Source organism: Aedes albopictus, chromosome 2 (assembly GCF_035046485.1).
Source record: "Aedes albopictus strain Foshan chromosome 2, AalbF5, whole genome shotgun sequence".
Classification (NCBI taxonomy): domain Eukaryota; kingdom Metazoa; phylum Arthropoda; class Insecta; order Diptera; family Culicidae; genus Aedes; species Aedes albopictus.
In genome coordinates, this window is record NC_085137.1 from 516,363,371 (window position 1) to 516,379,581 (window position 16,211).

Here is a 16,211-nt window from a genome sequence, read left to right on the forward strand (position 1 = left end):
ACTATCTGATAATTGAATCTATTGCTCATAATTTATTCTATGAATTGCGCCTATAATGTCAAAAAAAAGTTCTAACACGTATGTATATCTCAAAACTCAAATGAGCTAGAAGTGATTAGAACTATCTGGCAACGGTGACATTAGTACGATATTCGTCCGCTAGATGTCCCAGTGTCGAAAATATTCAAGAACATAACACTCAGAATCTGGACAGGATAGAATGATACTGTCTTCGACAAAATTATTAAAAAAGCTACGAACTATCTGACAGTTGAGTCTTTGGCTCGGTATGCCGTTTTCAGCAAAGTTTTTGGGTAAGTTCAGAACTATATGTCAATGATTTAGTTTGGTTTGTTGATTTTGTTAAAATCCGACTGAAAGTATCAAATTATTACTTTTACCATATTACCCCTTTTAAACAATATAGTATCAGATTGCTACAAGCTTGTTCATTCCTTTGTTATGTGTTTGTTTTCCAGGAATTTCGCCAGAGATTATCCATGAATTCTTCTAGAGATTCCTCTAGGAGTGGGGTTTTCAGATCGCACACCACCGTGCACTTGGTGCACCGTGCACAGTTTGATGCAAAATACTTAATGAATAAACCTACTAACATCGTAAGTAACTGAAAGTAATGTTTTATGATACAAAACCAAGTAAATGAGTAAAAACACATCTCTGCAACAAGTAATTTTATGTACAGTGAAATCCATATAAAATTCCAAAGACTCTGAGATGAATGTCCAAGCTTTTAACAAAATAAATTAAAATTCCAAAAGAATCATAAGATAAATCAAGTCTTCAGACTTGAACAAATTTGATACTCATCAAGGATATCCCCACTACTAAACATAGGTACACAAGGTATCGATGTTGCTGTTCCTTCGAGAATTTTCTAAGCATCTTAATGGAATTTTGCATATGACACTTACAGATACAGAAAAGATCTAAAAAAACAGTCAACGACATATGGATTTTTCTAAGAATTTGGTTCTTTAGGGGTACCCAGATTATTGAATAATCGGAATCTCTGCCCAAAAATTGGTCAAAATCGAAAATTCCATCTTTTTTGGTGCCCGGAAACTCTTTTTAAAATGCATTTACACTTGGGGACATTTTTTGTTCGGGGTCATTTTAACGATTGAACTGGCATTCTATCCCCGAAAATTAAAACTGTTTTGTTCATCAAAACAAAGGAATTGGAACGCAATGAAATCACATAATGCTCTGAAAAATAAGCTCTTTCGAGTAAATTCATTCACAAAATAACCCAATTTCTCCAGAAATATTGACACATTATTAAATTTAAAAAAATCGTACCAGTAATCAACAAGGGACTTCACCAAAACCTTCACCAAGTCAGACTAAAAAGCATATAGACATGCGAAAAATGTATGAACTTGCGTTGGGTAGCACATGAACATAATTTAACAAATTTCGAATTAAATCTATAACCTATAACCTCCCTGAAAAAGGGCCAAACCAAGGGCCGAAACGTGGGATGTAATAGTATCACCCCGCTCATAATTTTCCGGACCGAAAAGCCAATCGTATACGATAGAGGGTTAAGCCTTATAAAAATTTTAAATACGTGCATTGCGAAGCAATTTATTTCCGAAAAGTGCACCGTGAGACAAAAGGTCTGGAAACCCCTGTTTAAGGGATTTCATCACAATTCCTCCAGAGTTAGGGATTGTGGGAGTTAAGTGGGCAACCTAAGCATTTTGGTTGTTTCCAGTGGAAATGCTGCAAAATCCATCATGTTCTTGAAAAGTGCTGTAGGGATTCTTTCAAGAATATCACCAGAGATTCCTCCAAAAATTTTCTCAGGAATTTATCCAGAAATTCTTATACAATTTTCTCTTCAGAAATCTCTCCAAGTATTCCATTTGAACAGGGGTTCCTAGAGGGACTTTTTCTTGCACTTATTCAGGACTTTCACAAAGAATCTTCCAGGGCTCTATCCAAGGATTCTTCCAGGGGTTTATCTAAGAAATTCGCGAGGGTTTCCAGGGTTTGCCAGATCTCACCATGGAGTTCTCTAAGATTTCATCAGTAATTCCTCCAGTCATATTCTCAGGTGTTTTCTACGTATTTCTCCAAAGGTTTATTCAGGAATTTTCCTTTAAATGTCTCAAAGTTCTCCGGGGGAGACTTTCATCAGAGATTTTTCTCGAAGTTTCACCAAGAATTTTCCCAGGAGTTGCTCTAGGGATTTTTCCATGGAATTTCCTGGGGATTTCTCCATAGATTTCCCCGGGAATTCCAAGACATACACTGCAAATTTTGTTTACTGGTATTCAGCAAACTTTGCTGATTTTTTTTGTGCTGATTTCATTCAGCAATACGATTTTACTGAATATCAGCAATTATTTTTCAACATGCTGAACCATCCAGCAATTTTGACAGTTGATAAGTAACGTTGTGCTGAAATTCAGCAAAAAATTCGCTGAAATTCAGCAGTTTATTTTGCTGATTTTTTTTGTGCTGGAAGCGTTTCCAAAAATTTGGTGTGTAGGGATTTAAACTGGCGCTACAAAGTAAAAGAAAGGCTGGGGCCCGTAGCGTAGTAGCTACACGTTCACTTCATAAGTGGATGGTCATGGGTTCGATCCCAGCCCCGGCACTTGCAATTTTTCGTCAGTTGCTGTTCCCCCCGAGAGCGGCTAACACCTGACCCTTTTCTGAGCATACACAGAGAAAATAATCTACTCAGTCGATAAGTAACGACAACTCAGTTTTGTCGACCGCGAGGAGTTGGCACAGGCTGAGTAAGTTCGCTTGATGACAATGAGGTGCTTTTACTCAGTTCATCGTGTTCACTATCGCTTACTCATTTTTGAGTAAAGATAGAGCGAATCGATGTTCCGAACTGTCAGATCCGGAGATAGAGAAAAGGCAAAACAACGTTCTGCTCGTGGCGGACAGCAGCGGCTGCATCCAAAACGCAATTTTGGAAGAATTTTCCTTTTTCGAGGCAAATAAAGTGGTTTACGACCTCCGCAATTAGTGAACTGTTGTTGACAATGAAGTTTTCAAGAGAAATCACTGGCTGCCGAGGTCGTAAATTATCAAATTTTGCAAGAAATATGAAATGACAACATTAAAAATGCTTCAAACTTATTCATATATATGAGTAGAAGCAACTCACGGTCGATGTTGAATATCGTGAGTTAACTTTACTCAGCCTTCATCGAATAGAACAGCAACTCAAAATTGAGTAACCTACACCTTACTCAGTTTTAGGGTTGTCCCACTTTTAACGAAACTGAGTCGGATCCAACTCAATTTTGAGTAGGATTTTTTCTCGGTGTATGCTCTAACAGACCCGGAAACTTGGATATCAGCTAACGGCAACCCATAATGAACCCCCAATCGGACTGGAAATGGAACAAGAGCCACACATCAACATCGTGCTCATCATTCTACCATGGACAGGGTACACAGAGAAAATAATCTACTCAGTCGATAAGTAACGACAACTCAGTTTTGTCGACCGCGAGGAGTTGGCACAGGCTGAGTAAGTTCGCTTGATGACAATGAGGTGCTTTTACTCAGTTCATCGTGTTCACTATCGCTTACTCATTTTTGAGTAAAGATAGAGCGAATCGATGTTCCGAACTGTCAGATCCGGAGATAGAGAAAAGGCAAAACAACGTTCTGCTCGTGGCGGACAGCAGCGGCTGCATCCAAAACGCAATTTTGGAAGAATTTTCCTTTTTCGAGGCAAATAAAGTGGTTTACGACCTCCGCAATTAGTGAACTGTTGTTGACAATGAAGTTTTCAAGAGAAATCACTGGCTGCCGAGGTCGTAAATTATCAAATTTTGCAAGAAATATGAAATGACAACATTAAAAATGCTTCAAACTTATTCATATATATGAGTAGAAGCAACTCACGGTCGATGTTGAATATCGTGAGTTAACTTTACTCAGCCTTCATCGAATAGAACAGCAACTCAAAATTGAGTAACCTACACCTTACTCAGTTTTAGGGTTGTCCCACTTTTAACGAAACTGAGTCGGATCCAACTCAATTTTGAGTAGGATTTTTTCTCGGTGCGCAGTGCCCTAGTGGACAAAAGAGCTGTAAATTAGGTGAAGGAGAAACTTCAGAGAATACAAACATGGCTGCCACAATGGCCGACTTGGACCCCTACTCACGTTTTCAAGAGCACCAATCTTAAAAATTCATAAACAAATGCGCTTGATTTGGAAAAGCTGCCTCTTTTTGCAAGTGAGCAAAGCCGGGATAAACAAGTGTGGCTTGATTGGATGCTTCGTTCGCTAGATTTGTGCCTCTAAAGTTTGTATGCAAAATTGCCGTGGGATTTCTTTATATTTCACCTTAAGTGATTGAAGAATATAAAAAATGTAAAAGAAAGTCTCACAAAGAACTCAATTACCAACTAGTTCTAAGCTTGTTTGCTGATAAGCTCTGTAAAAAACTGTTTCGGGTATTAATTTGGCCGAATGCTGTTTGGCTTATTGCTATTTGTGCGAACGCTATTTGGTCGAATGCCGTTTGGCCGAAAAACTCAAATAACATAAAACACAAACAGTATAACTCAAAAGATTTAAGGTAGGAAAAATCTCTAATGAAATATTGGCAGTTTTGGAGCTTAAACTAACCTCTCAGTGGTTAAACTAGGAGGAATAAGCTATGTTTTAAAAAAGAAAATGTTTCTGATGATCATACCGGAAGCAAGAATGTCAAAAAGTGCCTTTTAATCATAATTCAGCAATTCAGCCAAACGACCCATTCGGCCGGATGGCATTCGGACAAAAGACATTCAGTCAAACGGCCGGACAATGCGGAAAACGGTGTACTTCAAACTCATTACAGTTTCGCGATATACTTACCAATTTGTTTTTATTTTGTTGACACTATAGACGCCTATGGGCGCAATCCAGCGAATAAACGCCAGAGCAAGGTCTCCAATTCCAGATAGTTCCTGTGTGGGAGCGAAAGAGCTCCCAATGCTAAATGTGACAGAGGCTGAATGTGAGCTGAAATCTTGTGCGTTGTCTCGCATCAGAACTGTCACAGCAGGCGAGCTAACCCCAACAACCGCCATCTTATCCTCGGCCTTTCCAGCAGCAACCAGCACCGCAGTCGGACGTGCGAACATCGTGGTCATCATACTCTTTGGCCCGATCCTGGGTGATTCCTTGCCGGCCATATTCGGCTTTGCACAGTTCCTAACTTGCTGAACAAATGTGCTGAAAACTTAAATTGAAATTTTGTCCGAATGAGTGTATTTAATCAGCGTTCCGCCCAGCGTATTCTGCTTAGAGGGTTCGAAAAGTCGGTAAAAGGTGCATATTTTGTATGTGGCATGCAGGAATTTGAACGATTTTGACGCCTAACGAACAAATCTCGCTGCAAGGTTTTAGTTGCCAGATTCTTGACCTGCTGACGGCAAACTTCTAGCTAATTTAGGGTTTCAAGATACAGTCGGGTCTCCTATTAGACGCTGCCACCCACCACGTTTCCCAGGCTGTCCTGTAACCAATTTAGTTTATTTTTGTGCCAGCGATAACGGAATCTTGATGTGGGATGATCTCCTTCTCGGCGAGGGCTCGGGAACTCTGGTCCAAATCCAAGATAGTGTTGAGGTGGCGTGGCTAATTGTTCGCCGATGGTCTTACCGATATCTCGATGGAGCTTGGCTACTCTTTCCTGATATTAGAATAACTAGCCACAGAAGTCCAATGTCGCGACTGTTCGTGTGAGTAACATCTAGTTTGCCACGCCCTTACAGCGTCAGTAGCGGTACTAGATGTGTCAAATAAATTTTGTTTACCAAAACAAAAGATGCTCTTCAAGCTGGACACTTAAAAACAATCAATTATTACAATATAAGTTATAAATATAATTAAACAGAAAAAGTGACTATAGCGCCATTGGAGTTCTAGTGTATTTCTATTTTCCTGATTGATCAGGGGTTCTCAGCCAAGCACTAACGGGTCCTATTAAAGCACGAGGATAAGGGGTCTTAGGGTTTGGAGGGCATTAATAAGATAACTTTTCACTTTTTTCCTGGCTTCTTAGTCTATATATGTACCACGTAACTTCGTTATCAAATTTTACTTCACTCTTCTGTACTTAGAACACGTTATTCGTAGGTATATTCATCTTCTCTAGACTTCGCTTGAAAGAACAGTGCATCTCGTGCTCCAAACCCTGTACAGTCCTTCTCATAATTCTCATGATGCCCACCTTATGCTTCTGTCTTCCCAGGATTCCGATGTATTATGTACCATGTGTACAATTGTGTGGAGTAAGTTGACAATATTTATTCTTAATTCAATTTGGCGTTTGATTTTTTGGGAGTGGCTCACCTAGCTAAATACATACACATTATTTCTACCTATATCTGTTATACCCACCGTGACGAACTCAGTATAATCCCTAAATTTTTCTCCTCTCCAACTTCTGATCGCAAGCTCTGGGTAAACGAACCCGAATGATAACACTAGTTTACAGCATTTTTGAACTCGGTAAGCTGATGATCATTTTTGGTGTAGAATCATGCCCTGAGTTCGAAAACGCGAAAGAAAAAAATTACAGTAGAGCGGAAATTTTTTCGACTTTCCATACAAGGTTGATGATTTGAAATCGATTTTTGTTCTATTTTTAAGCAAAATCGCTCACTTCAGACATCTCATTCTCCGTAATCAATGCTCCGATTGAGCTGAAATTTTTACTGTAACTCGCCTACTTATGATATGTCAAATAAACGTCGAGAAAGAATTTTTCAGTTGGTTTTTTCTTATTAAAAAAAATACCTTTCTTCAAAAAATTTTGCGGATTTTGCTAAAATTTAAGAAGATCGTCCCTAAAACTCGCCAATATCTTGAATTTCATCAATCTGACGCAAAACCTGTGTTCGCATGATCAAATGGTATTGTATTCAGCTTTTAATTTATGGAAAAAGATTTAAAATTGGTTGAACAAAACGTAATATATTTGAATTTTAGTAAATTACATATTTTGAAAAGTTGCAAAGCTCGATAATGTGCTAAAACTCAAAAACGGTTCCGAAATCAGCACTAAATTGTGCTTCAAAAATTTTGGTCGTTGACAGAAGTTCACGACTTTCGTTTTATTTTGTAAACTTGTGTAATAAATATAGTAAAATAATTTCAAACCAAGTTCTGAGCCTGCTGGTTGAAAACACCACACTTCTAGTTCATAATGCACCACCTAGCGAATGAATCACAAGCCATAGACTCACTTGTCAGATAGTTCTTAACTTGCTGAACCACTTTGCCGAGGATAGTATCATTCTATCTTATCAGAATTTTGAGATACAAGGTTTTGCATTGTTTTGACACTGACACTGCCTAGCGGATGAATCTCGAACCTAAGCCACCGTTGTCAAAAAGTTTCCGGAATCCTAAACTAGAAGAATGTTCGTGAAATTGTGAAAGTTTCATCAAAATCCGTCGGAAAACAAAAAAAAATATGGCCAAAGTGAAAAATGTATGCTGACTGGATGTAGGTTAAATCTAGAATAACTTGTGAAAAGGACGGAACAACCATTGCACGCCTTAGCTTCTTCCGTCCCTCCTAAATCGCCAATCATTGCACCCCTAAAAACTCGCCAATTGTTGCACACTCCATGCTTTTCTTATATGGTGTGCAATAATTGACGAGTTTTTAAGGTATGCAACAATTGGCAATTTACCCTAGGTCTAGGAGGAAGGGGAGAAAGAGAAATTCGAAATTTTTGTAACGTCCTTTTCACATGTTAGTCCAAAAATCGTGAGGTGGCGTGTGGCTACCATTCTGCCTGCCATCTTTGCACTGCACTGCCCTTAACATTCTTTATTCAGGGGTCACATCAATAACGTAAGGTGACTTCCAGATGTCCCATTACTCTTCCCCATTAACAAACACTTTGTCCTTTGTGGTTGTGGATATGCGAAGGTATTCTCGGTATATAGTACACACTTAATTTTTTTCGCCGAATCTCGGCAATTTTTCTTGCTTATTACCGAGATTGGCACCGCCGAGCTCTCAGCAAACTTGTATTTCAACGAGATCTCAGCAGTTGTGTGGTTTGTTTGCTGAGATTCAGAAAATGTTTTGCCGAAATTAGCTAACATACGTTATTTTTTACCGAGATTCAGTATAAATATTTGCTGAGCCATGGCGGTGCCGGCGTTTGCCGAGCTCATATTAGTGTGTAGCTAAAATCATTACACTACATATAACATTCCTCATCTGATTGTTAGGACTTGGCCAGTACTGTTATTGATTAGAAATATGTGAACTACAAACCTTTTTGAAATAATTATTACCTGATTTTCTCAATAACTACGAGTTGTTTGCTTTATATTGGTATACCAATCCATTTCGAAATACAGGTATTCTTTGATATAACGTACCCTCGATATAGCGTACCCTCGAAATAGCGAATTCGATATAACGTACATTTTGCTTCGATATAACGTTCAACATTGATTTTTTTTATTTTTTCCACGAATAACCCTTAGATAAACTACGAATTCACTCAAATCAATGTTTTGTTGCAGCATTAGCCTTGTTACCCAGAATTAGCACAATTTGAGGAAAAATGTAGTGTACGTTATATCGAAGCAAAATGTACGTTATATCGAAGCACAAAAAACTTAATGACTTTTTCGTCAAAACTCAAGTTTTTCATTAGTGGTTTTGCGAATTTCACCGAAATAATTATTTGGGATTAATTTCACGTCGAATACATCAATACTAGCATGAAAAATATTATTTTATTCTCTGCTTCGATACAACGTACACTTCGATATAACGTACAAAGGGAAAACTTTTTTGTACGTTATATCGAAGAGTACCTGTATCTACCATTTCAAGTCCTCTACGGTGTACCAATTTGAGGGATCCTAAAATAAGGTTTTATTATATTACATTACATTCCAACAGGGGTTATAAATGGCACTCCGCCTTCAGCAAGATTTATAAACCTATCAAATCTAGATGACCTCACTGCATTAGATCACGCCCTCACTCGATAAAGGTCATAAACCGATCAATCCCAAGTAGGTCTATATAAGTAAGCAAACGCGATCATTCAGTCTATTTTCGGAGATTGAATGGGAAAGCCTGCATTTATTTTTGGTCGGCAATAAATTTCACTCGGGACGCGAATGATACAGCATCCGAGAGCAATAAAGATTTCCTAGCCATCCGGCAAATCCTATTACAAGCGTTAATTAGCAGTATCAAGTATAGAATGGGATCTCTTTAAGAACATCCATTGTTTGTCAAAAATAAGCCACTATTGTTATGAGAAAACGGGACAATCAACCGGAATTATTAATACACAAGTAGTTTACGAATGAAAACTAACAAATAACTTTATTCAGAAAAGCAAAAGTAAACATGTCTTCACTGCTCGATCACTGCTTTCGGAATGACGTGTCCAAACAAGAACGCGCGTTGGCGGTATGATGTTGACAGAGCCGGCGCACACGTTAAGAGCAGCTCCAACGTAGGGGTAGGAAATTGATACCTCAACACCCTCGCTCAATTTCCGAACTTTACCAAACCCAAATTGGTACGATGCTGCAGAAACGCCTTACTCGGTAATCCTTTTGTCATAACGTCTGCAAGCTGATTTGCGCTTGGAACATATTGTACTGCTACCTGCCCTCGCTGAATCAGTTCCCGCACAAATCGGAATTTTACGTCAATATGCTTCAATCTTCCGACATCTCGTTCATCCTCCACGACTCGAATGGTTGACTGATTGTCTTCATAGTAGATGATTGGTTCTTCCAGCTTCACTCCTAGTTCCTTCAACAAACGAGTCATCCAGATACCGTGGCAGACGGTGACACACAAAGCAATAAGCTCTGCCTCGGTAGACGATAGAGAGACCGTTGGTTGTTTCCTTGTTAACCAACTGACCGTGCATCCGTGCACGCGAAAAACAGATCCTGTCAACGATCGTCGATCTACAAGGTCGTTGGCCCAGTCTGCGTCTGAGTATGCTTCCATTGCCGGCGATTTATCGTCTCCTCGAAATACCAGCCCGATATCTATAGTACCGCGTACGTATCGCAGAATGCGCTTCAAATGCACCCAATGTTCTTCCGTAGGGCAACTTTGAAATTGACTAAAATAATTTACAGCCGCACAAAGGTCTGGCCGTGATGTCAATGTGACGTACATTAAACATCCAACCAATTCTCGATACGGTTTGTCCGTCCGCATCGATTCTTCTCCTTTCTTCAGCCGCAACCTGCACTCCATCGGTGTTGATATAGGCTTGCAATCACTCATGTTGAACCGTTTCAAAAGTCCTTCAAGGAAACTTCGCTGAGAAATTCTCAGCTCCCTTTTCTCAACATTTCGTTCGATTTTCATGCCGAGAAAACAGTTCACTTCCCCCACATCAGTCATTTCGAACTCCGTTGAAAGGCACTTCTTCACAACTTCAACAAGTTTCAAATGTCGTCCAATGAGCAAAACATCATCCACATATAGAACAAGGAACACTTGATTCTGTCCCGTGCCCTTAACATACAAACACTGATCACTTGTGCTTCGACGGAATCCAAGTCTTTCCACAAAGCTATGGAAACGTTCATTCCATGCTCTTGACGCTTGCTTTAGTCCATAGAGCGACTTATTCAGTTTACACACTAGGTTCTTACCTTTCTCATGTCCTTCCGGTTGGGTCATGTAGATTTCTTCCGATATCGACCCGTTCAGAAAGGCAGATTTCACGTCCATCTGGTGGACCGTCATCTTTTCTTTATTTGCGATGGCCAAAACTGCACGAAGCGTGTCCAGCTTTGCCACCGGGGAATAGGTTTCGGAATAATCGAATCCGTGTCGCTGCGTAAACCCCCGTGCTACAAGTCTTGCCTTGTACCGATCTTCTTCACCGTTTTCGCTTCTCTTCACCCGGAACACCCACTTACAGGATATCGGGGTACGCCCTTCTGGAAGTTTCACCAGTGTCCACGTATTATTCCGCTCCAGTGCATCGATCTCTTCACGAACAGCTGCCTTCCATTTCGGCCAATCCGCTCGCTCCCGCATCTCACGCAACGTACTAGGCAAATTCTCCACGTAGCTCGTAGCATTCAATGCGTATCCGGTAATGTTCATATCATAATCACTGTGCCAAGAAGGTGCGTGGCGATTTCGCCGCGGCCGTTGGTCGCTTCCCGCTTCTTCACTCACTTCTTGCGATGATTCTTCACGAAGCGTATCATCACCACAACTTTCGTACTCTGCATCATTATTTTCTTCATCTTGTTCCAAATCACTTTGTTCTTCTTCATCTTCATGTTCACTCGCCGGATCTGCTGCTGCTTCTCTTTCATCCTCGCTAGCATCCAATTCTTCGGAACATACAGGAACTCGCACGATGCCACTGTCACCTACACTACTTTCCGGATCCTCTTGCCTTGCACCACTTTCCTCGACAAAAATCACGTCTCGTGCCACCACGATCTGCTTCCGCCTTGGATCCCATACTCGATATCCGTTATTCGAGTAGCCGACGAAAACTCCTTTCCACGATTTCCCATCGAGTTTCTTCCGAAGCTCCTTCGGAATGTGCACAAAAACTTTCGATCCGAAAACGCGAAGTTTTTCAACGTTTGGCTTCTTTCCTTCCCACATTTCGAAGGGTGTTTTCTTCTCGCCGATTGCACTGGCTGGACTGCGGTTCGCCAAGAACGCCACCGTCTGAACCGCGGTACCCCACAGCTCGCTACTCACCCCAGAATCTTGCAGCATTGACCGGGTCTTCTCTACAAGCGTTCTGTTCATGCGCTCGCTGGTACCGTTTTGCTCCGGCGTATACGGAACCGTCCACTCGATTTGCACACCTTTCTCTTTGCAAAATTGCAGGAAAGCACGATTCTTGTACTCCGTACCGTTGTCGCAACGAAAACGCGAAATACTTCTTCCGAACTTCGCGGACACTATGGCTTCATACTCGCGAAAAACGTCCACTACTTGATCTTTCGAACTGATCAAGCACACGACGGTGAAACGACTCCAGTCGTCAATAAAAGTCACAAAATACTTTTCACCATCGACGCCCACTGGTGTCACCGGGCCGCAAACGTCCGAATGTATGAGCTCTAGCACTCGCGTCGACCGACGCTCTTCACCGACCGAAAATGGTTTCCGTGATTGCTTACCGACAATGCAAGGCTCACACACGATTTCGTCCGCGAATTTCCCATCGATCTTCGCTTTCATACCGATCACCATCTCATTACGCATCAAGAGTTTCAAGTTCTTTCCGCTCAAATGGCCGTACCGACGATGCCAAATCTCAAGCCCTTTCGGTATCCGCCCACAAGAATAATGCGACGATTCTTCAGGCACACTTTCGCGGTACAAGTCCAGTTCATATAATTTACCACGCCGATTACCCACCGCGACTGCACCGGATTCTCGTTCAATCGACACTTTACCGTCCGCGAACATCACTTTCAATCCGGCCATCTCCATCTTTCTCACTGATAAGAGATTTACTCTCGCTTCGGGAATGTACAGAACGTTTTTCAATGTAATCGGAATCGACCTACCGTTCACTTGGGAGTAAAGTTTTACCTCACCATGTTGCTTTGCGACGATGCACTCTCCTTCCTTGGCTACTGCGATCTGCATCGGGCACTTCATCGGCGTAAGCTGCTTGAACAAACTCTTGTCGTTTGTCAAGTGCTCCGACGAACCCGAATCAACGATCCACCCAACCTCACGGCTCGACAGCTTCCTTGCACCAGCAAAACACACACCATTTTCTTCCCCCAAATGAGCACTACTTTTCTTCGAACCCTTATTTTTCTTCTCCGGGCACTCGGACAATTTATGTCCCTCTTTGTGGCAACCAAAACACTTGAACTGTTTCTTCTGATGCTGTCCGGGTTTCTTCTTACTCGCTCCGGAAAACGCCGCCGAATCACCGGCAGCCGGCAGACTCGCTTCCACGCCCCCACTTTTCTGCTTGATCTCCTCATCAAGCAGACGGCATTTAACGAATTCGATCGTCAAATTCTCCTCCGGCATTGTTTCCAACGCCGTCACGACAGTTGCGAACACCGGCCCCAACGTCAACAGAAGATGGCAAACAACATCCAGATCGTCAATCTGAGCTCCGGTGCTTTTGTACTCCCGCACGATTTTATCAAACACGAGGAAATGCTCCTGCAAACTTCCCCTCTCGTGACGGAGTGTCAGCATCTTTCTCTTCAGGTGCAAACGGCTAGCTATGCTTTTCCGTTCGAACACCCTCTGCAACGCCGACCAAATAGCTTTCGGCGTCGGCTGATCCTGGACGTATTCCAGCTGATTGTCGTGAATCCGAGAAATCAACAGAGATTTGCATCGACGATCTTTCTTCTTCCGCACATCACACTGCTTCTTCTTATCCGCCCGGACATCAGCAGTATCACTCACTTCGATTTTCAGTTCCTCCACTTCCGCGATTTCCCGACTGATGCACTCGGTTAACTCGTGCTCTTCCAGCACAACCAGCATCCGGTACTTCCACGCCGGATAGTTAGAACCATCGAACAACGGAACGCGCACGAAATCGTCCTTCTCCATTTTCTCGAATTTTACTATTCGCGATTCACCGGGACCATAACCTTATGAGAAAACGGGACAATCAACCGGAATTATTAATACACAAGTAGTTTACGAATGAAAACTAACAAATAACTTTATTCAGAAAAGCAAAAGTAAACATGTCTTCACTGCTCGATCACTGCTTTCGGAATGACGTGTCCAAACAAGAACGCGCGTTGGCGGTATGATGTTGACAGAGCCGGCGCACACGTTAAGAGCAGCTCCAACGTAGGGGTAGGAAATTGATACCTCAACATATTGCTTTATCAATTGCTGAATGGTTGCCAAATTGCGGCTTTAAACTTGGCACTTTCTCTGTTTCGCTTGCAGGTGAGAAAATCTCGACCAGATCTTGGCAGTGACCTAGTCTTCGCCTCGGCAGTAACGTGGGTTTCCGCAACCCACCTTGAGCGATCACCTGATCAACTCAAGGCCTGCTTAGATTTGCGACACACACAAAAATGGCTAATCGCTGAACCTTGGAACAAGTTCAGGGTCAGCTCGACGCTCTCAAAACGTAAGTTTCAAAACAAAGTTGGCGAAGTTATCGAACTTCCATAAATTTAGCCAGTCACGGGAGACGTAAACCGTCGTCGACGTCGCGTCGTTTGACGTGCCGGGAGATGAAAACGCTGTTTACATTGTGCCACTGCTGGTGTACACGTTATTTTTAGACACCCTGTTTGCGCACACTGCCTCTGCGCTGGCTGAGACACCCCAGAGGAGCAACTCGCTCCAAAAAGATCTGCCTAATGCAGGGGTTTTCAGGTCGCGTACCGCGAGAAGCCTTGTCAAATGCACCGAGACTCATGCGCAAGAGTCAATAATTGCGTCGGAAATACTGCAACTATTGACAAACCTTAAATTGAATTCTTCAAAAACTATGGATACACCGCGTCGCGTCACAATTTATTGTGCGTTTAGCACTAAATTGATTTCCGAAAAAACTTCGTCGACTTCCGCTGCCTTTCCTATGCGTTAAACATAACGTCGGAAGTAGTGCGCTGTATAGAAAACCAGATTTACTGTACAGCGCACTACTTCCGACGTTATGTTTAACGCATAGGAAAGGCAGCGGAAGTCGATGAAGTTTTTTCGGAAATCAATTTAGTGCTAAACGCACAATATTTACAGAAAATGCAACGCGAGACAAGTGGTCTAAAAACCCCTGGCCTAACGTACGACTGGGCGTGCTAAGACTCTAAACAAGAGAAAACCCATCACGCACGATCCTCCGCTTTCTATACTCCCACCACCCAGGACCGTTGCTCGATCATCGAAGTAAGCTGATGTTCGCCAGCCAACTACCGGCAGGGCGTGGGTGGTAAAAAACAGAAAACACTTGCTCCAAGGGCACTGCCTACTTCGACGGTGGGTTTCCTAGGAAACACGCTCCAACAACGATGACAGCAATCGCTTTTGCACCCGGTTGCTGCGACCGGCCGACCGACGTCCTGTTGTCTGTCATGTTCCCCAGTCAAGATGGATGATGATTGTTATTGGCGGCGGTGCGGTGGCCGACGAGAGTTGGTTGACTGCGGTCGGAGTGGGCGGATCGCACGTTTGTTCAACTTTCCCAACATCCACACGCTCCAAACACATTTATTTTATTTTCAAATCCGCTCGACTGACGCAAAATGCATCAGCTGCCTGGTTTTTTGTCCGAAATAAAAAAAACGCCAATTTTCACTCCGAGCGGAAAAAAATGATTATAGATTCTATTTTGCAAAATCGCCGCACCATGGTTTTCGCTATAGGTGATGTCAAATGAATGGGACAGCTGACTTAAAATTGAGACCAACCCATCAATTCTAGCTGTCGTTATTTTCGGCTTACTAGTCGTCACGTCACCACCGCCGCTGTTACGAAGACAGGCCGCACAATTTTCTCTATCGTTCGCTTTATCGTATCAAAGCAGGCGAAACACAACTCAAGCAATTACGATTAACACGTGCGTTTGTTTATTTTTTATTACTTGCTTCTCTTTTTTACACATTTTTTTTTTTGTTTTCTGTTTTTTCATCATTTATTTTTATACAAAAAGTACTGACGTGCTTAATTAGTTTCATTTCTTCTTGCTTTCGTTCATACAAACATTTTTTCGGGCACACATCTAGAACGATCCACCATAACGGCGGATCTAACCTTCAGACCTTTCAGATTTCATTGTTTTGTTAATAACCTAGCCAAGCAAATATATAAACAAGAAAGGAAACGACCTTCCTCGCCATTTGCTCTAATACAAACTTACACAAAGGACAACTTCAACTGTTTTTTTTTTTGTTTGTTTTTATACCAAAAATTGTATTGTATCACAGATCCCAACTCCAGCGGGCAGTGTCTATCCTCCGTGAAGGGTGGAAATGAACAGAATATGGTCGCCCGGTTGCAGAATGTAGTCGGTTTCGCCCTGTTTGGGATGGAAATAGGTTAGTTTATGTGTCCATTTGTCCCCGACAGATCAGAACTTACCATCAAATCCCAGTCGGTGTCGTTGATCATGACCAGGATGCCCGGCCTTACGGTGTTTTCCTGCAGGAATAGGTTAGGATCGCCGGTGAGCAGGTTATCCCGCAGCCATCGGAGCATTTCCTCCAGGAGCACT

The 16,211-nt window shown here is 42.1% G+C and overlaps 1 protein-coding gene and 1 long non-coding RNA gene across 3 annotated transcripts in view; both read right to left on the reverse strand.

The window, feature by feature from the left end:
* Window positions 1-2,751: 2,751 nt before the first annotated feature.
* On the reverse strand, window positions 2,752-14,541 carry LOC134288751 (uncharacterized). Its single transcript, XR_009998127.1, has 2 exons — window positions 13,862-14,541; window positions 2,752-9,284 (listed from the first exon to the last, which is right to left on the reverse strand). It is a non-coding gene; the product is annotated as an uncharacterized LOC134288751 (long non-coding RNA).
* A 1,003-nt stretch (window positions 14,542-15,544) lies between these two features.
* The window catches only part of LOC109411447 (ubiquitin-related modifier 1 homolog), a 40,799-nt gene continuing 40,132 nt past the window's right edge, over window positions 15,545-16,211 (reverse strand). For both annotated transcript variants that reach the window (XM_019684965.3, XM_062854578.1), the window contains 2 exons: window positions 16,079-16,209; window positions 15,545-16,016 (listed from right to left, as the gene is read on the reverse strand). In XM_019684965.3, coding sequence (XP_019540510.1) covers window positions 15,948-16,016; window positions 16,079-16,209 — 200 coding nt within the window. In that variant the 3' untranslated portion in view covers window positions 15,545-15,947. The remainder of the gene's footprint in view (window positions 16,017-16,078; window positions 16,210-16,211) is intronic.